This window comes from Epinephelus fuscoguttatus, linkage group LG8 (assembly GCF_011397635.1).
Source record: "Epinephelus fuscoguttatus linkage group LG8, E.fuscoguttatus.final_Chr_v1".
Classification (NCBI taxonomy): domain Eukaryota; kingdom Metazoa; phylum Chordata; class Actinopteri; order Perciformes; family Serranidae; genus Epinephelus; species Epinephelus fuscoguttatus.
The window spans coordinates 36,266,659-36,287,165 of NC_064759.1; the positions used below are offsets into that span (position 1 = coordinate 36,266,659).

General features: G+C 40.7%; 1 protein-coding gene across 6 annotated transcripts in view; it reads left to right on the top strand.

Annotated features, from left to right (window-relative positions):
• The window catches only part of LOC125892761 (intermembrane lipid transfer protein VPS13B-like), a 360,799-nt gene that overhangs the window by 27,746 nt on the left and 312,546 nt on the right, over positions 1 to 20,507 (top strand). For all 6 annotated transcript variants that reach the window (XM_049582970.1, XM_049582966.1, XM_049582968.1 and 3 more), the window contains exons 5-10: positions 2,129 to 2,296; positions 4,470 to 4,651; positions 6,427 to 6,601; positions 13,833 to 14,107; positions 17,973 to 18,068; positions 19,693 to 19,815. In XM_049582970.1, the coding sequence (XP_049438927.1) occupies positions 2,129 to 2,296; positions 4,470 to 4,651; positions 6,427 to 6,601; positions 13,833 to 14,107; positions 17,973 to 18,068; positions 19,693 to 19,815 (1,019 nt within the window). The remainder of the gene's footprint in view (positions 1 to 2,128; positions 2,297 to 4,469; positions 4,652 to 6,426; positions 6,602 to 13,832; positions 14,108 to 17,972; positions 18,069 to 19,692; positions 19,816 to 20,507) is intronic.

Genomic DNA, 20,507 nt, shown 5'->3' on the forward strand with positions numbered 1-20,507 from the left:
CATGGCTAATAACTGGCAAGGCTGATGGCTGCTAATACTTTCCATATATAGGAAAAATGGTGAGCATGGACAGTATAGTGTTTCTTTCCTGTATTGCACAGAAGAGAGTACTTGGCCTGTTCTGAGATCACATAAAGGAGCTGGTTTTTCCAGTCATTTTATGGTTGAACAGTTTTAAGTGGGTTCCTTCCCTGTGGGCCGCAGCACAGGTGCTGGCTGTGTCAATTGTTTACAGAAGTTCAGAGCAGTGCGATAGCTCGCAGAGAGACGGATCGGGGCCCTGGACTTTTTGGTGCGAGGCAAGAAGAGGTCTAGCAAGTGTAAGAGAGTGCAAGAAAGACACTCTGACACGGGTAAATTAGATCCAGAGAAGGAAATAGCAGGAGGTAAAGTGCTGGTTTTACTGCCCAGGCTGCAGGTGCGACAGCAGCTTTCTGACTGACCCCAGAACCACAGGCACACACACACAGCCACATTCATACACGCAAGAAAGCAGCCAGGCGCACACTCAAACGCAGACAAGCACATGCATGCATGCAAGGCCACGCACAAATGTCACGAACACACATTGCGTTTATGAGTTGAGTTTATATTATGTCATCCTCTCTTCCTGCCACTCTGTTTGGTCAGGCAGCAAACTCATGAGAATTTTGTCAATTGGATTATGCTAATGCGTAGTCGGGCCTGTGTACAAGTGGCAGAACAGTTAACCAATTCATATAAATATTTTCATCAACAGCACCATTTAGTTCTGCCTAATTATCGGTTCTGTTCTGCCCTGGGCCAGGCATGTAGATACAGGAAGACAAACATTTGGTTTGGAAAATAAGGGAAAAGCATTAAAGGTTTATATGTTTTAACTTGTAGTGACTGTGTTTAACAGTACATGGGAGGAATGAATAATGCCATTGGTCCTGTGGTTAGGAGGATTTATTACTGTATATTTTCATATTTTATGGTAGAAACTCCCCTGTCTGTAATATTTTAAGTTCTTTCTTACTTCGTTGAGTAATGACCTTAGCATGTATGTTTTTCCTGCAAAGCTTCTGTTTCTGGGCGTTACTGTGGCCATTAGGAGGTACCAGTAACACTGCAGGATGGCTCCCCCAGCTCTGCTGAAACCCAATCTATCGGACTGCTCTTTCTCTCCTGCTCGCTCTTGGTTGCTACATCCCTCCGCCTGTTCACCACAAAGCCGCTGGCCCCCACTTCTTACCCTGAACAAAAAAATCTATCTCTGTATTCCTGTTTCTTTTTCATTTGTACAAAATTGATTTCTGTAGCCCTTGCTCTCCATCACCACAAAATGTCAAAGTTCCTCTCACTCATTCTATTCATATCCCATAATACATCAACATTTTGAAATTAAGTGATGACATGAACTTGTCCAACCACCACATTATAAAATTAATGTGTACGGAGTGTTTTCATACAGGTAGCCCATTTGGTTGTTTTTTTTCTTCACATTATTGGCAGAATGTGTCTCTTATTTTCCAATTCAGGCATTCCTAAGACCATATCTTTTATAAATATGTATAAAGTTCTGTATTTTGTATGTGTAAAGGCATGTGTATGCTAATCCAATGAATCATGCTTATGTTTAAGTGAACATTGAGGCTCCTCAGTGGTTTAACAGGCTTGGGAGGGATATGTTTAAGGCAGCATGTGCATAGTTTTTGGTTAAACAGGACTTAGCATTTGAGAGGAGAGCTCTTCAGAGATTCATAAATTCACCTAGGATTTGTAGCGCTGCTCAGACAGGGTGAGGAGTAAAAATGTTTTCTTATGGATATTTAGCTTCTTTCACTTTACATGTCCAAGGGATAGACTGAGGCGAAAAATAACACGTCAGGACCTCCTCTTATTTACGAGCCAATGAGGATGGGGGGGGGGGGGGGGGGTCAGTGGTATTGAGCCTTGACTTTAAGGGAATGTGGCCCTGGATTTTACTCTTTTAAGGTATCTCAGCAATAAGGTAGTGTGTCCTGATATGCTAGAATATATGTGCTTATGTAGCTGCTATGTCCCCCTGTATGCATGTGTGTTTGTTATTAGGTAAGCTTTTTATTTATGTTTTTATGTGGACTTACTGTGCAGTTTAAGATTTTTCTCATATATGTGTTTGTAGGTTACGTGCAGAGCCTGATTAGGCGTGTGGTGAACAACGTGAACATTGTAGTGAACAACCTGATCCTCAAGTACGTGGAAGATGACATTGTGCTGTCAGTCAACATTACCTCAGCAGAGTGCTACACTGTGGACGATATATGGGAGAGGGCCTTCATGGACATCACTGGTGAGCAATGGCTGCTTACATTCCTTGGTAGTGGGATTAACTAGTAAATCCACTGAGACAAGAACCTATATACTACAGTAAGTGTTTAATTTAGTTAGTTCAAACTGAGGTCAAACAGACATATTAGACAAGTTTAAACATGGCTCTTTGTGTAAATGCCCAATGTCAGCTGCCAGAGTAGTCTCATATTCAGACTCCCTTGTCTGATTGGAGCATGTGGAAGTCCAATGCAGAGTCTGCAAGGCTTTGACACTGACAAGAGCTCACATTTAAAACCACAAAAGATGAATGAGGTAGGGGATTTTAAACCTGAACATGCCACTGTAAATAGAAAAGTAGGAAGTGCAGTCCTTGTGGGACTTTGCTTTGATGGCTAAATGGTTCATGTGTTTTGTTTATTTTTGGGGTTTTAATTCCTTGGTAGAGACACTAATTACTTGTAGGGAAGAATGAGGATATCAAACCAAGAATGCACATTCATATTGGAACCATAGACTGTATATAAAGATGGATGGTGCATCTGCACTTCCTCCCACTTAACAAAAATGAAGCCAAAATATCCAGGATATGAGTGCTGCCATTTTGCGCTGGTGAAGACATTTGGAGCCAGAGTCCAGGCTGTAGTTTTTGGAGAGTGGATCCAGGGATATGAATTCCTGCCCATATACCCGGCCAACTCAGAACTCAAGCACCTTGAATGACACATACAGTTGTCAGTCATGACATCACATCCTCCTTTTATAGCATTAAATAACTAATTAAAACCAATTTATCAGAAAAATGGACACTTGAACATGCATCAGCAGGATAAGAACTATCTAAAATGACAGGAACCATCTTTGGAAAAATTAATTTGATGTGTACTTTAAATGTTTAGTTTGGCCTACGTCCCATTCGCGAACATAGTTAAGGCAAGGTTTATGACCTATGCTGCAGCGAGCCACCAGAGGGCGGTTGGGATGTTTGGGAGCTGTCATGTTGCCCATCTTTTCATACAGTCTGTGATTGGAACACTTGACAAGAGCAAGATCAAAATAATCTTGTTGACCAGTCCTTTTTATCTTTGACATTACCTGCCCTATTGTTGCATAATGTTTGTCAGAGGTGGACAGTGACTTGTTGATCTGCTAGTCTATTACTTTTACCCAGTCTCCAGTAGAGTAGTGTTTGATGGATGGCTCTGACTAGAGCTGCAAATATATAACATAGTCAACCACAGACTCCATGGAACTCTTTGATGACAAACATTGATTTGTCTTCAATTTGTCTGTTCTTCAATGATGCAGATCTAACAGGGAGTTTTGTGTGGCACAAACCTGGCATGCTAGGCTTTTCCTGAATCTTGCAGATGTTTCACAACAACAACAATTAACTTTTATAATCTTCCTTGCTAAAGGATTCCTAGTAATTACACTTTGAAGCTCTGGCGCAGTACTCATTTCTGGGGTTCTCAGGTTTGTGCCAGAGAATTCCATTTATTTTAAACCTGACCTGTCATCATAACCCTGAAGAACAAACTGGTTCTTTCAAGTCACAAAAGCGTATCAACAGAGAAGTAGTCATTTTCAGTCAGTGTTATCGCTGTGGAATTTCTTGTTAAGGGAGGCCATTCCAACATGTGCAGCAAGTAGTGGTTACAACAGTAGTTACTGGCACTGTTTAGAGAATGAAATAATTCTGGGAATGATGAGTCCTGTTATCAGTCCGTCAGGGGTGAGTGAGTCAGTGACAACTGAGAATCTGATGATGTGTGATCATCTAACTCTCTCTCTCACACACACACGCATGCACGCACGCACGCACGCACGCACGCACGCACGCACGCACGCACGCACGCACACACGCACACAAGCACAAACCACTTGGTTGTACCTCTTGTAATTGTCAGTACACGGCAGTTCTGTGATGTCTTAGTGTCATCTCCCCAGATTCCCTAGATCACAGATAATGAGGATTTACTGTCAGGGCCTGCTCTCTGTTAGTGTGTCTGTAGTTGCCTTGGTTTGTGTTTAATGATACCTCTTTGTGGGTGGGCATTTCTCAGTGTGCATACATGTCTAAAGCATGTATGTTGAAATGTTTGATTTTTGTGTCAAATGTAGTGGGTCAACCTATTATGTGTTACATGCAAAATCATGTACGTTAATTTTTGTTTTCTTTTTTCTCTGTGAAGCTCCGGAGTTGGTCCTAAGGAAAGTGATCAACTTTGCTGACTGTACTGTGTGCTTGGACAAGCGGAATGCCAGTGGCAAGATCGAGTTTTACCAAGACCCCCTGCTGTACAAATGCTCCTTCAGGACACGTCTCCATTTTACCTATGACAACATCAATTCCAAGATCCCATCTGTCATCAAAGTGAGCAGCTCCAAATTTTAGCACTAACTCAGTAATCGTCATTATCTTCCCAAATCTCAAGATCTAGAAATGGGTCTTGTATTAATGTAATTTTGGTATCACCCAAACATATGATACATTTCAGTGATGAAAAAGTTTAAATTTGTCGTACCAGTTTAAAGTTAGAGGAACATGTGACTTACTTTTGTTAGGTTAGCTGTTCTCAGATCAATAACAGGATAGTGACTCATTTCAGTCCATTGTTCTGAATATGTATGGAAGACAGCTGTTTGTTTTTGCAAGACACAATGTGTCACTGTAGTACTTTGAGTATTTTTTTTTATTTTGACTCAGGTGGTCTCTAAAGAGATTTGACTTTTATCAGCATCTCAGCTAATTTTGGCCTGAAAAATGCCACGTTGTTTCATTGTGGTAGGTTTGACGAATGTGCTATTCCTATCTTGGCCAATTTAATCAATGTTTATTCAAGAACTAGTCAACCATGTTTATATAATTGAGAACAATCGGTCCAGATAACTATCTCATGTCATGAAGGAATAGCTTTTGGACTATGCCACTGATGTTGAGAATCAATCTTAAATTAGCTTAATTTCAAAACAGTTGTAATTGTTTTGTTTATCAAAAAGTAGTCCTCTCATCAAGTAATGATTACAGGCAGTCACCATCATTTTTCTACTCATTTTCAGTAGAAAAGTGGAAGATGTTTGTTGAAAATCACAGTCTTAGCTGTCTTGTTCTCTAATGTGGTAGAGATTTGTTTATGTTGTCAGAAGTTAACTATTTCCAATGGAAAAAGTGGTATCTAGTTGCTTTTGCTGATACATTTTTGACCTCTAAAACCCTATGTTAAAATGGGATTTTCTAATCTCTTGTACAGTCCAACCAGAAAATTGATTGCGGCTGTCTTTGGTTTATGTTTGTCTGTATTGAGTTTGTCATCTCTCCACTTTAAAGCTACAGCATGGTACATTTAATTCAGGCCCATTTATCTGTTAAACAAATTTTCTCAACAGGCTGAATTAAAGCAGAACTGACTCCTTCCAATCTACAAATAGTCAGTAACAAGCTGTGTGGTTTAGTAACTGCCAATAAAGTTTTCATGTTGTGCCATCGACAGAATCACACATAAAAGATTTGCTTAATTTAGAGTAGTTGTATCTGTTACAGCATGTTAAGCATTTGCATTACTAATACCACTTTTGACTGTATTCTGGTGCCTCTTCTGTTATTTCTGACTATTAACACTGTATAATACAAAATGTACAATACAAACCCCTCTCCTTAAATGAAAAGTTCTGCAGCTGCTGTAGATAATTACAGTAAATACACTGACTCACATTGCATGTCTTGTGTACGTACATTTCTTTCCATTTGGACCTGACTACTTTTATCCTGCCATTGTTTTTATATTATGGAATGTATCTACTTCCTTTTTGTTACTCTATGCACTATGTCTACTTGTTTTTAGACTGTAATTTGTGGTTTGTAGCTGTAGGTCATCATATAACTTTGTTTTCACAGAAGCAGAAATTGCCTCTTCCACATGCAACTCTCAGCATCCAACAGTTGGCCAAAGGGGAATCCATACTAGTTCCTACAAGGCCTGGGGCAGCTCTCCCCCTTTTTTTTTATTAAACATTCCTATTCACATTAAGCGGGAGCCCACGAGAAGTGGTTGGGCCTGTAGCCCATTTCACATATAAACATGTAATTTAGCAAATCATATTTCAAAATTTAAACAATCTCTCATGCTTTTTTTCTCCATGTTTTCTCAGATCCAGACCATGGTGGAGAGCCTGAAGTTGTCCATTACTGATCAGCAGCTGCCCATGTTTATCCGCATTTTAGAGCTGATTATTGCCCTCTACTATGGAGAGATCGGAGGACACAAAGAGGGCGATGGGGAAGAGGGCAGTGTTCATGTCAGGGAGGCTGGAGCAATTTTACCTGGTGAGTGAGGTCTCTTAGAGAAGTTATTGAGAATTCTTTCTCTGATTTTTTTGTCTGTTTTTATGCCTCCACTTAAAGGAGCTCTATGTCAGAAAGCTAAAGCAAATAGTCATAAAATCATCCTAATATGTCACAGAGACTAAGTAATAATGTTCATATAACATACTGATCTCACCAACAACAAGAGTACAGCCAGAATATTCGCATTTAAAATTTTCTTTTTTACGGTCCGCAAATCATGTTTATGTTTTGAATTTGTGTTTTGGCCTGTTGCGCCACCCACTGCCGTCTACCAGTCACACAGTCAGTAGAGTCTCAGCATCAGTTACAGTTACGACTGAGCTACAGCAGCATGGCAAGCAGCATTAGCAGTGTCCCGGTACATAGCATTAGCAGCCGGCTTCTCCTCAGCTGTATCCCGGCATCAGCGTTAGCAGCAGAGAAGCTGGACTTGCTTGAACGGTCAGCTGGAAAACCGAAGATCAAGGACGCCGCGACGCGGCCCTGCCATGGCAGCCGCCCGTGGGCAAACGAATCAGTCGCCAGCGTGCTGCTGTCCAGCAACCTCAAATCTGTAGGGGAGGGGGGGCGGACACGACTTGCGGCAGTATTTTGAATTTGAGTGCAGTAACCGTTTTGGCCACATTCTTACGTACAGTGCCTTTAATGGACAGCTGTGGCCTTAGGTGTTATGTTTTCCGGTTGTCCATCCATCTCATTTATGTGAACCTGATATCTCAAGAACACCTTGAGTGAGTCTTTTCAGATTTGGTGCAAATATCCACCTGGACGTAAGGATGAACTAATTAAATTCAGGGGATCAAAGGTCAAGGTCACCTCACACCTCACAAAACACATTTGGCTGTAACTCAAGAATTCATATGCTAATTATTATTACACAAATGTCTAATAGAATAAAGTGATGAAGGGGTGACATTTTATATCCACATGTCAAAGGTCAACTTCACTGTGACATCATAATGTTCTGCAGAAACACTTTTCTGACCATAGAGTACCGAAGTCACGCCCCTTCCGGTGAAGCTCATGGGACCTTAGATCGGAAAAAATATGAATGGCAGTGAATGAGGAGAGAAATATTATCTTTTGGTCCCATTTGAGTTGTGACATGAAATCTAAATATGTCGTTAATGAATTTAAAATGTAAATTTTAAGGTCAAGAAAGTCATACTTTGTGGTAAAACTGTTGAGATATAAGCTTTTGAAAAAAACCTAATTAGAAAAACTACACAAGAGGCCGTCGCGTATGTGACGTCATAGCTTTCGCTCGCTTCCTGCAGCTTGGAGTGACTGCAACCTGGCACAAAACACACAGACATCTTCAATCATAAATCAATTAATCATCAAACAGTGGAATTTCAGCGGGGAGACCAAGCTGCAGGAAGCAAGCAAAAGCTATGACGCCACATACGCGACCTTCTCCTGTGTACTCTTGAGTTTTCTAATTAAAAAGCTTATATCTCAACAGTTTTACCACAAAGTATGACTTTCTTGACTTTAAAATGTATGTTTTAAATTCATTAACAATATATTTAGATTTCATGTCGCAACTCAAACGGGAACAAAAGATAATATTGCTCTCCCCATTCACTGCCATTCATATTTTTTCCGATCTAAGGTCCCATGAGCTCTGCCAGAAGGGGCGTGACTTCGACACTCTATTATTCAACATCTCATAACTCAACAACAGATGGGGATTTGGTCGAATGCTAAATTGATGACACTAATCTTGTTGCCGACTTTAAACTGTGCTAATTGTAATGATCTTCTGTTCTGCCGGGTTGAAGATGTGTGTTTTGCCAAAAGATACACTTAATACCTTTATTAAATTCATTTCAAGTCTTTACTACATATATTATATGAGTCTGGACAGTAATGGACGTAAACTGTAACTTGACTGGTGGGTGGAGGCATACAACTGTGAGGTGGTAATTCTAGTTTGTTCCTGATTTGTTGTTATCTTGGGGAAAAAAAACCTCTTGGTTGCTTTATTTGATCTGGAATGTTTTCAGAAGATCTGAACAGTGTTTCTTTAAAACATGTTTCAGTACAGTTTGACACTTGATGACTAGCAGTTGCTAGAACTTGCATTAGTAAGTACATTAAGTAAGGTCAATTAGGCTGCAATTTTTGCTCTTCATAGTTGTGTACCGACAGAATAGTAGAATGAGGCAGTCCTCTTTTCACAGCTGAGGGCCCTCACATTTGTTGAAACTGCTGTGCTGTAGCTGCACATTTCTACCCATGTACCAATTAAAGGATGCACAATGCAAATCAAAAGCAAGAAAGTCAAATTTTCCTACAGCCATTATTCTGTTCTATCAAATTAATTTGGAAATGATATATTGAGGTCTCACAGCGATGTAGCATGTGTGTCAGTGTAGTTCCTGCAGCAGTCATATTTCTCAGACAAAATGTGGTTGAAAGCTCTGAAGTGGTTAATGAGCCATCAGACCATGCACGAGGCTTTGAAGCTTTTCCTTAGACAGCGTTTTCATCTCATGACGCTCTACATGTTGCCTTGTTCTGTTCAGGGGCAATGTCTGTCCATATGCTGCTGTTGTTCCTAAACGGGACATTTAACATCACTTTGACCATGGTGTGCGCTCCTCCTGCTTTTTCCACAAACAAAAGCTGGAGCGTGTAACTCAACACAGACCGTTGTCGTCAGGCCTGATCCCCTCCATGTGGATAGAGGCAGGAGAGAGGAGGATGAAGGGTAGACACAGGGATGAATCAAACACAGGCCCATCTCTGTCTTTCTGATTGGAGCACCACATGAAATCACACTCCCTACATCCAGAAGCCGAGCAAAACACACATGCAGGCAGTTTCTTGCATACCAAGTACAGACACACATACACACACACACACACACACACACACACAATCTCACGAATATACATAGACTTTATACTTTTAATAGCTGCAGCCACCCCCTCAAAAAAACCCCACCTCATTCCCTGAGCGCCCATCTCATCTCTCCCCAACTGCTCATCCTCATCTCAGCCAAATAGAACAGGATCAAGTCCCAGGTCCCGCTGGGCTAAATCAGCCTCTGCAGCACCGGGAGCAAATTATGGTGCAGGGGAAGTGGTGGGCAGAGGGGAAGCAGGCAGCCCAACACAATACAGCCCATTCCCTCACTCCCTCTAACTCGCTCTCTGCCTGTTGGCCTGGAACTTTTACTGCAAGTTGGCGCAGCTTCCAGTTCAGTGTCCAATGCCAGATGTAAGAGTCGGTGTCATGCTACTGCTATGCAGAGCCTCTGAGAATGAATTAGTATCCCATCACAAAAATATACAAGAGGGGACCAGCTCTTGGAACCTGAGCGGCCCCAGATCTTGTTATGCTGGAAGTAATCGACAGAGTGAAGAGTTTTTTTTTTTTTTTTTGGGGGGGGGGGGGGTTGCTGTGCGTGTATGTACTGTAGAAGGTGTATATTTCAGGAGCATAGCTTTAGTATATTCATCACACATTTAAGAAATAATAATAGCCTAATTACAGCTGAATTTATTTATTATCTGTAATAAGAAAATACAATGTATTTTTCTTAACCAGTACAGACAGTCTTTACCATTGATATGTTTGGAGTTCTGCAACATTAATGTATGTCGACGCTCACAATGACTGATTTGGCTTACATGCATATTTATTTTAAGTGTGTTGTAGTTTGTTGGAAACAATTACTGTCACATGATTGCTGAAACATGATCCCGGTATTTTACATAGTACTTCATCACATTCATTTGATTTCCCTTAGGCTGCTTGTGGTGAGTCTTTGCTGGATCCCAAGCCCTCTGTGTGCATTTTTGTGCGAGTTCCTGTGTGTGTGTGTGTGTGTGTGTGTGTGTGTTTTTTACTCATGCTTGCTCTTGAATATTAATTTTTCCCCCATGTGAAGGTGTTTTTCTTTTTGCCAATTAACAAAGTGGAAAAAGCCTTGTAATGTGTTTTTGTGCCCATGATTCACTGTGGCTGCATGTTGTTTATTTGATTCTCTCCCTTTTAGGTAAGAGCCAATGTCTCATTAATTAATGGTCCTAATAGGTGAATGGCGCAGGATACTTGTGTGTCACTAACCAAAGCAACCTTTCAGTCAGAATTAGACGGCTAGTTTTCCTACTGTCTGAAATTCAATGAAGTCTGTGAAACACTGTAAAAATTTCAGCGGTTGGAAACATAGATGACTAACATGCTTGAATGGACCAGCTGGTCACGGCACGAGAAAGCTGTATGGTTTCAACAAGTATGTGAAGAATTATGAACCGAGAACTGTGGCTGCTGAAGTGTGTGTGTGTGTGTGTGTGTGTGTGTGTGTGTGTGTCTCTTAGTTGTTTTCTGTTTGTTCAATGGCGTACGTAGGTGTTTTGCGCTCTGTGTGTGTGTGTGTTATAGGACTGAGTGTTTCCTTTGTAGGATAGCCTCAAAGGCCTTAAAGGCCTATCGAATGGAATGGACCGTCACACACATATCAGCCAGAGGCCACAGGCTATCAGCCCGTTATAAACCTCATGTGGCTCCCTTATGCTAGCCCAGTGACGTGACAGGGCCTCTTTTTAATCATCTTTTCACTTTTTAATATTGGTGTGAAGACGTAAAGGCCATTGAGTTTAGAAGTCTGTGGCCACGGATGAAACGGCTTTTTGTCTTGCAAACCGTTTTATACTCTCCTGCCATGACTGCTAAAATGGATTTTAAAACATTTTGATGTTAATGTCACGCTGAAAGTGTTAAATTGAAACAATATGCGACACACATGTTGATATGTGTTCCCTTCATTTATATCAAAGTAGGAAGGCCCGTGCACCAAAGTGTGTTTGTGTGTGTACTGTATTACCTGTAAGAAAGTGATGAATGGACAGATCTGCTAGATCTGATAATTTGTAACTGGAAAAAATGAAAGGTGTGTGTGTTTGTGCGTGCGAGCAGATATATAAGAAAGAAAAGTAGCCTTTACTCAGTGGTCAGGTAACCAGTCCACCTCTTCCTCTATAAACATGGAGGGACATCTGCTGGCCTGCAAGGGCACTACCTTCTCTCCCTCTTCGCCTCTCACTGTCTCAGTGTCACTCAGCTGTTCACTCACTTACACACCCAGTCCCTTGCTAGCTTAGACATACACCGCTGCCTGGAGGCCTTGGACTCATGGAAACCAACCATGACCCTGACACATCCTATTACACAGTGCTTCTGAGCTCTGCTTATGGACATGGACATGTGCATGCTTATGTGGTGCGACGCTGATATTGTGGGTTGTTCAAAAAGATCCAGTCAAGCTTTGATTGCTCTCATGGTGAAGCAGAGAATAGTGTTGGATGTATTTCACACCTGTGTGGTCATAGTGCTATACTCCACAGCAGCATACATTTTGGCCAGCCCACATCACTCTCTGGGAATTTTTCACTCATTTCTTTGGATTAATACTTCAAAGTCTCCATAAGCCGGTCTGTTTTGATCACTTGATTGGTAATTGTGCTTTTATTTTGATTGCCTTGCAATTCAAATGTAGGCTTCGTCGGGCTGTGACGTGAAGCGAAAGAGCTTAACTTGTTGAACTGACACCTCAAAGGCTTCCATGGAGTGAAAACAAAAAGGAAAAAAAGAGAAATGAAAGATAGAATCCAACAGGGAGATTGGGGGGGAAGGGAGAGAGATAAAAAGCCATAACATGGGATTTCCAACTGCCAATTCGCAAAGTGAAAGATTTAATTAAAATATGTCATAATTTTCACCGCCTTAGCCTCTGGGATTCCTAAGCTGTGACCTCACGGACAATATTGTTTTCTCACAGAGGACGTGAGGCCGCGAGGAATGGGATTACACATTCTTGTGTATTGACATCAGTTTCCTCTCTCTCGACGTGTATGGAAACAAAAAAACGATGGAACGAGTTCAGAGGTCGGCATCAGGGACCGGGGTGGTACATGGTGGTTTGGGGAACCAGTGAACCCCAAAATAGTTTGCTGAAAAATGGGACAGTTGATAGTGAATGGACTTCACCACACTTGTGATTGTCTTTTGTTATGCACACCACCAACATGCCAGTACAGTTGTTTTTTGTTGCCGACACATGACTGGCCTGTTGAGTCTTTAGCTTCTGTTTATCTTCAACCCTTTCGTTTTCCATTTTGTCTAGGCTTTGTCCCATATTTTGCCCTCTGCCCATAGGTATGTCTGGTCAGTCCTACCTCCAAGCAGCCTCATTCTGCTTTCTCTCATTACTTTCTACATTGCCCTTTTCACCTGGTGTAAGGCCTGTCCCCTACAGTAGCCAGAGTTCCAGTCAACCCCTCGTTGACTCCTTGCTCTGTCTAGGTGTCGATAAACCGTCACAGTCGCCCCTCCCTGGCCTTTACCTGAGCCTCTCGCCAAGCTGGGGTTGTGCTGATGGCTCATAGCCTCCATCATGGCCTCCATTTCAGTCTGTTGGCTTCTAAACAAATATGTGACCCAACCCCCTCTGCATGCGTTTGTGGATGTGGCCTGTGCCGTCGGATCCAGCTTAGACAGCCCTGACCACAGTGATCTACTGGGCCCAGTCAAGGCTCTCTTCTGTCAGGATGCTGGCTGACAGACTGTGCCCTCTGGCCTTCACTGGAACGGGCTTTCTCTCTCTCTCACTCTTACTCCCTCTCTTGTTCATGCAGCAGTGAGTTCATGCAGCACACAAATATTCACACACCTGCATGCTGGAGCATTGGCAGCAACTACTGTGAAACTGCCTAGTCTGTGCTGTTTTTCTGTGTTCAGTTGACAGCTGGAACATCTTGCTTGTATTCAACTACCCTGGGGGCATGGACAAATTAATTTAGTGTGCTGCATAGGACACAAACACTTTCATTATCAACAGTTTTCTCTCTGTTTGACCAGTTTGTTCTCAGAACTTCCCTCTTTAAATTGATTTATCTGTTGAAGTAAAAGCATACTCGGGGGGAATTAAGCATTTTTCACCAGAACGCTAATTTTAATGCAACATAAATTTGGCAACACAATTGTGTTCAAATATAACACCTTATTTTTTGCACAAGACAGTGACCCCCTGTTTTTTAAGGATTCTCTTTTAGGATAGTTATGCTTTTGTTTAAGTCTACTTTATGTGAACCAGATCTTTGTAGGTTTGGAAGTGTGAATCATAACACTTTTTTTGAGTACAGTAAAATCATCTGCTTATCTTTGCATTATAATTAATAATGCCTTTTTTCCTCCTCAGGGATGGATGTAGATATGGAAAGCCAGGGTACCAGCCAGTACCCCAGCCCAGACCTCTACATGCAGTCAGGGAGTCCTGAAGAGGGAGACCAGGGATGGGTGTCCTGGGCTTGGTCCTTTGTCCCAGCCATTGTAGGCGCAGAGGAGGAATTTGAGGAAGGACTCTACCAGCAGAGAGAGACAGGAGGCATCCCCACCAACCCACAACAACACACACCCAAGGACCCCACTGTTTCCATAGGCTTCTACTGCACTAAAGCTTCTGTTACCTTCAAGGTAAATCATCTCTTTAAAAAACATGTACATCAAAAGTGATTTCATTTCCAAATTATTATTAAATGTCATGGGGGCTGGAATCTAGGCCAGCATGCATTGGGTTAACGACAGTTTTTTTCCCTGTGTAGAGTTGTATCACTTCACTGGGGAAAACGAAAAACACAATTGATGTCATATGTCATATATCAAAATGAAATGATCAACATGAGTAAGTGAAGTGCTTACAAGTACTCTGCATCACACTAATGGTGATAGATTAAGGGTTAAGATGTGCTTTAGAGATGATAAAATTGATTTCAAATATATTGTATACAGTGGCAACAAAAATACATTGTCATATCCAAAAAAAACTATCATAAATATAATATTAAGAATTGTATAATAAAATATAATATATTAGTGTGTGCAATATCTTTACCTACTGTACCTCTTAAACAGACCTGCTGCGATGCTCAGTCTGTGTCTCTGTCCCATATCTCAGTTCTCAGTCCTGACAATTATGCTACTATAATGCATTAAGTTGGCAGATTGCAGTTCTGGTCGGGTTTGGGCTCGGGTGGTATATTTTTGCTGGTTGCGTGGTGCACATTGGATATTAGGGCTGCAACTAACGATTATTTTCATTGTCGACTAATCTGTCGATTATTTCTTCGATTAGTCGACGAATCATTTCATCGAAAAATGTGTTAAAATGTTGAAAAATGTCGGTCTGTCTCACCCAAACCCCAAAATTACGTCATCTAATGTCTTGTTTCATACTCACGCCAAAGGGTTTTAGTTCACCGTTATGGGAGAGTTTGTAAAGCTGCCAATATCTGAACGTAAGAAGCTGCAGTAAGAGTATTTTGGGGTACTTTTATAGTACTTTTCTATGAAAAATGACTCAAACCGATTAGTCGACTACTAAAATAGTCACAGATTATTTTAACAGTCGATTAGTCATCGATTAGTCGATTAATCGTGGCAGCCCTATTGGATATGTGAAGCTGAAACCAATCACCATTTTTTATAAATGGAAATCTGCTTGCATCATATCTTCATGCAGGAATGGGGACAAACTCATAACTCTCATTTAACATTTTCATCATTATCAAAATACATGTACTATATTATTGAACAACTGTTGATTAAAATATACATCAAAATACTTATCTAGTTCTTGAATATATGTAGCTGATGACCCCTGATATAGAATTTCCTAATTTAAGTTTTTGTTGTGTTAACAATTACAGTTTTTTTCCTCGCTGCCGTTAATGTTTATTCATTCTGCCGACCCCACCCCTACATGTTATATTTTGTGGTGATTTTCAGTTTTGGTCTTAAAGAACAGCTTGATCTTCAGGAAGTTACAATCCTCTTTTTCTATGTGTGTGGTATAGGGGAGGGTAGTGTAACCGCTAACTGGTGTCTCGGGTCACGTTAATGTTTTAAACATTATACGTGGTATGATGACTATTCAGAAATGGATCCCAAACTTTAATCCTGCCTGCTCACTCAGAATAGTTGGAATTCATCTGCGTTTCCCCTCAGGTTCAGGCACTTCAGATCGCATTACTGCTCGTGTGTGTGTGTGTGTGTGTGTGTGTGTGTGTGTGCTTAACAGTGTGTGTGATTAGTGAAGGGGAGGTATGTCTCAGGCCAAACAGACCATGGTGCTTTTCTAATAATGTTTAAATTGTTCCTGTATTGTTTGAGTTCTTTTAATCAATTAATTGCCTCTCGTCTGGAGTAATTGCAGACAGCTGAAAGGATGGTTTTTTAAACGTTCTCGTCTCTTTTCTTCAAGGAAGTATTTAGTTTGAGGGAATTTCATGTCTTTGAACAGCCACTGCCTGAACCTGAGCTTGACATGAACATGAAATCAGAGAGGTATTTTTAGATTGCTGACCCATTACTCCCCAGATCTGTTTGATCAGAAAAATTGGCAGTATAATGTAATGACTTTTACACACATAATGCATACTTCAGCACTTACCATTTGTTCCCTTCTTTAACATTTGCACACCTGCCAAACTCTCATTGCATGCCAGACTTCATGCCATTCTTTTGTTTTGGTATTTTCATTTATTTCAACAATAGCAAAGTCTTATTCAGCTTTTCCATCAGATCCTCTCTACCGTGTTACATTTCTGAGAAATGGACATAAAGACAAAGTACCCCAATATTCACATCCAACATTTTAACATTTCCAAGATGCCTCATAAAGAATCATTTGATTTGTTTTGGACTCCCAAAGCTTTTAATGGGCCAAAATATAATAAAGGAGAGGTAGCTGGGACGGTAGTGGCAGCAGTAGCTCGGTGTTTTACTGGCTGTGTAAAGCAGTTGTGTTGGTGCTCCAATGCTGCTTCTCTGTGATCTGTCTGATCTGTTGTTTCAGGCCTAGGTACTGTCAAAAATCCTGCCAGTCCATTCAGCACAACAAATGCCAAATTGGCAAATCTTCTTATTGTTTTAACTGTCATCATGTTTGTGTCTGATTGGAAGCTCTACAGTATCAGTGCTACTATGCACTAACGTTGTCAGACAGAGCAATTTTTTACTCAGATAATTTAACATCCTTGCTCACCGCTGCTCCCAGGGACCTGCGGGTTGGGGTGGAGTGGTCCCTGCACGTGATTAAACCATCAGAAGGGAGAGAGGGTGAGAGAGTCTGCTCCATCAGTAGGGATAATAAGGCACAGCTGCTCCTTGCTCTGCACCTGCTTCCTGTGTTAAAAGTTGAATGGGTTAGGGCCTGCACAGCTCTCCTCTACACCCAAAGTTTTTTAGACTGGCCAACCTCAAAAGCATCATAGCTCTGTACCCCTCTCATTTCAACCAACTGGTTTTGACCAGACACACCCTCATTCTCTCTCTGCCTCCACACTATCTCTACACACAGAATTAATGCACTAATAAACAATCCCCCTTCTTTTATCAGTCCACCTGAGTGAACAATCACTTGGACATTTTCAGTTTACCCCTAAATATCCCAAGTGTTTTAGTCATGTTCTGATTGTCATCCCCAATAAAGCCAGAGCGGGCCTCCCCAAGCATCAGAGAGAAGCGGCTGTCATGTGGTTTGATGAATGTCTTTGGCCTGGGTCCAAACTTGGAAGAGAAAACAACCAAAAAGTCCTGAGGCTGGCATCCAGTCTCTGATCTAAAAAAATGTCATCTGTCCTTGTTTGGATGTTATTGTTTCTGGTTTTAAGCATTATTTTCCAGGGCCCCGTTGCCCTCCACATCCAAAGACATGCATAGCCTTTGTTTATTTTTCAAATCATGTATCTGTTTCAGCAGTGAATTGTGGGTACACATGGTCACACACGCACAATGAGACATATGGTTTCCAGTTTTTAGTGTTGGATTTTTGTGACATCCATATTATTACCGTATACGTTACTTACTCTGTCAACAAAACTTTACTTTCCCTTGTCATCTCCCCATATTTTGAGGTGGCAAAACCTCTTCTTTGTGGAGATTTTACTCACTTTTATTTGAGCACTGCAGGCTTGTTTAATCAGTTTTGATCTGTTTTGCTGGTTTTTAAATACCTAATCTACTTTTTGGATGTCACAAAGCCTTAACTGTAACACAAAATGAAACTCTGTAAAGGCTTCAGATTTTATGTTCTTTTGATGTTGCTTTGATGTATTTCTTAGTGACACTGAGTTGAAGCATTTCAGTCTTTCAGTCTTTTTTGTCACGGATTCAAATAAAATTGTTAAAATTTGATGGTTTTCTTGTTTAACCCAGGCACAAGTTGCTAAATTTGCTGAATAATGTATTTATTTGATTTTAACTAATTATTTGAGTCTTTTTATCTCCCACATTTGTTATGAATATTAAATGGTTTCTGTCCTTCTGTCTTTTTTCTCAGCTTACAGAAACCCAGTCAGAGAGCAGCTACTATAGTCCTCAGAAGGTCAAGTCCAGAGAGGTCCTATGCCTGGAGCAAGAGGGAATCACTATTGAGGTAAGATGCCAGAGCTTAATTTATACCCTGTTGCCTCAAGAAATATTTCAATTATGATTATGTTTTTACTGTCTTTTGCAGATTTAATCATATTGCACTTTTTAATTGATAAATTGTCCACATTACATACCATAAGTAGAGAACAGCTATAAGAACCAATGACAGATTTCTTTTAACTTTTGTTTAACTAACTGACCAAAAAACCCAAGTCCAGTCCAAGTGTCAGAATAAAAAAAGAGAAATGAAATGTGTGATTTTCAATCATATTGTCCATCTCTAGATTATAAACAATATTTATGATGAGGAATGTTATTATGTAAAAAGATCAGCCCCAACCATTACTCTTTTTCAACTACAGTGATTGATTTTTCTGCTGATATCTGCCTTCTACCAATTGTACCCATCTACAACCTTACTACCCTTTATGACCAGACCACTGGGCAGACCTATAAAGATCCCTGCCCTCCCTTGTGATCCCCCGTTATTATTAGTAGTGTCTCCTTATTCACACTTGGACAGAGGTTGCTCTTAATTCCCTCCTTAAGTACATTTATAAAGCCTCTCCAGGTCACTAATCCGTGGCCTGTTGTGAACACAGTGGAATCCGTGTCTGAGTCAGGTCCAAGTCTGATCATTTCCGCGTTTCCCCCTTGGTGTAGAAAATATTTTTAAACCTTTTTCTCTGATTACCTGGTCACAGTAGGAAAGGAGTTTTCTGCTCCTAAGCTTTTTACCAGATGTGAGAATTCTAAGAGATTTCCAGTTCCAATTTCTGTAATTTATGCTTTTGCTGGAAGAGAGAGAGAGAGAGAGAGAGAGCAGTCTGAACTGGGACCAGAAGTGAGAGCGCTGAAAGGCAAAGGGATGGCTAGTAAAACAGGGAAAACTAGGCCTTGTAATTATTGTGTGGTGAAACGTAAAGTTTTATTGGATTGCTCTCTGTTTAGTTGTCTGCTGGGTGAAGCAAAGGCACGGTGAGTGAGAGACAACCACACCTTACTGGTTACAGGGTCTGCTGGACTGCTACCACACACTCACACGTGCACTCACCACTCTCAAGGGAAAATGGAAGTTGTCTAACCCCTGCTCTTTTGATCACAATGAAATGAGCCCACAACCTCAACAGCACCACAAACCAAATTAGCCTCAAACTGGTCCTAGTGGAGAACCCCATTTGTGATAATCCACAATAAATTGAGCCTCAAACTGTCATTAATTTCAAATGTTATGTTTTATTGCGATTTAAAAGGTAATTCAGTCAAATTAATTTCTGTGAGTGATTGCACTGTTATGGATTTACTGGGCTTCTGTTGACTGATTTAAGACATTTTACATCCTGGGTGTTCTCTTTGAAAAGGAAAGGAGTCTGACGCTAGCATTTCCCCTTCTGTTTGGTCTTAACTTATATAGTACATACATATATTCATGATTAGTATAAATATATCAATATTCATTTTAAATCAATGTTTTTCTTAACTGTACAGGTCTTTGTATTCCTTATTTTACTTCACTAGAGGAAAGGACTCCGGAGTTTATCCAGTTCCCACATTCTTCTTCATGTAGAGGTGAATAAATCTGGACTATAAAAACTGGTTAAAGTCTCTTCCTCTGGTTTTTATTCCAGGTGCTGATGATGGGGGAGCCCTTCTTCGATTGTCAGATTGGCTTTGTGGGTTGCCGGGCGCTCTGCCTGAAAGGCATCATGGGAGTCCGGGATTTTGAAGAAAACATGAACCGACGTGAGGAGGTAAAGACAGCCTAAAAACCTCAAGGAAAAATGAAAAAAAGCGGAAAACTTGAGTGAGAAAGATAAAGAAAGAGAATTTAAAAGCCCAGAACAGAGATCACTTTCACCTAAACCATGTCTCCACAGCCTCCATTGCTCCCAAGAGCTTTCAGAAGGAGGTAGAGATGTGGTCTGGTTTGTTTATGGAAGAGCAAAATCCAGCTGTCTTTCTGTAATTCACCATAATGTTCTGTGTTTGCCACAAGTACATCACTGTGTCAGCAGCAGTCTCATCATCCGCTCATGTACAGTGCAACGTCTAGGGCTCAATTGAAGTCAATGTATTTCGTCAACCATGTATTAACTGTGTGTTTTAATGGTTATATTTCTAAGGCATTTTTTTAATTGTGCTTTCACATATGGTATATTTCATTTAATAAGGGAGAGCAATTTATTTATATTAAAAGGCCAGTGTGTAATATTTGGCATGGTTTATTGTCAATCTGAATCTGAATCTGAATATTCTACCCATTAATATGTTTATACAAGTGTATAACTGCTATAAAATAAAATTTGTTTGGTTTTCGTAGCCTTATAATTCTGCTTTTATTTTTATATATATATATATATATATATATATATATATATAGCAAGGGCCTTGCTTTAGAGAGGTCGCCATCTTGTGCGGCAGACTGAGCGGACAATCCAGCCAG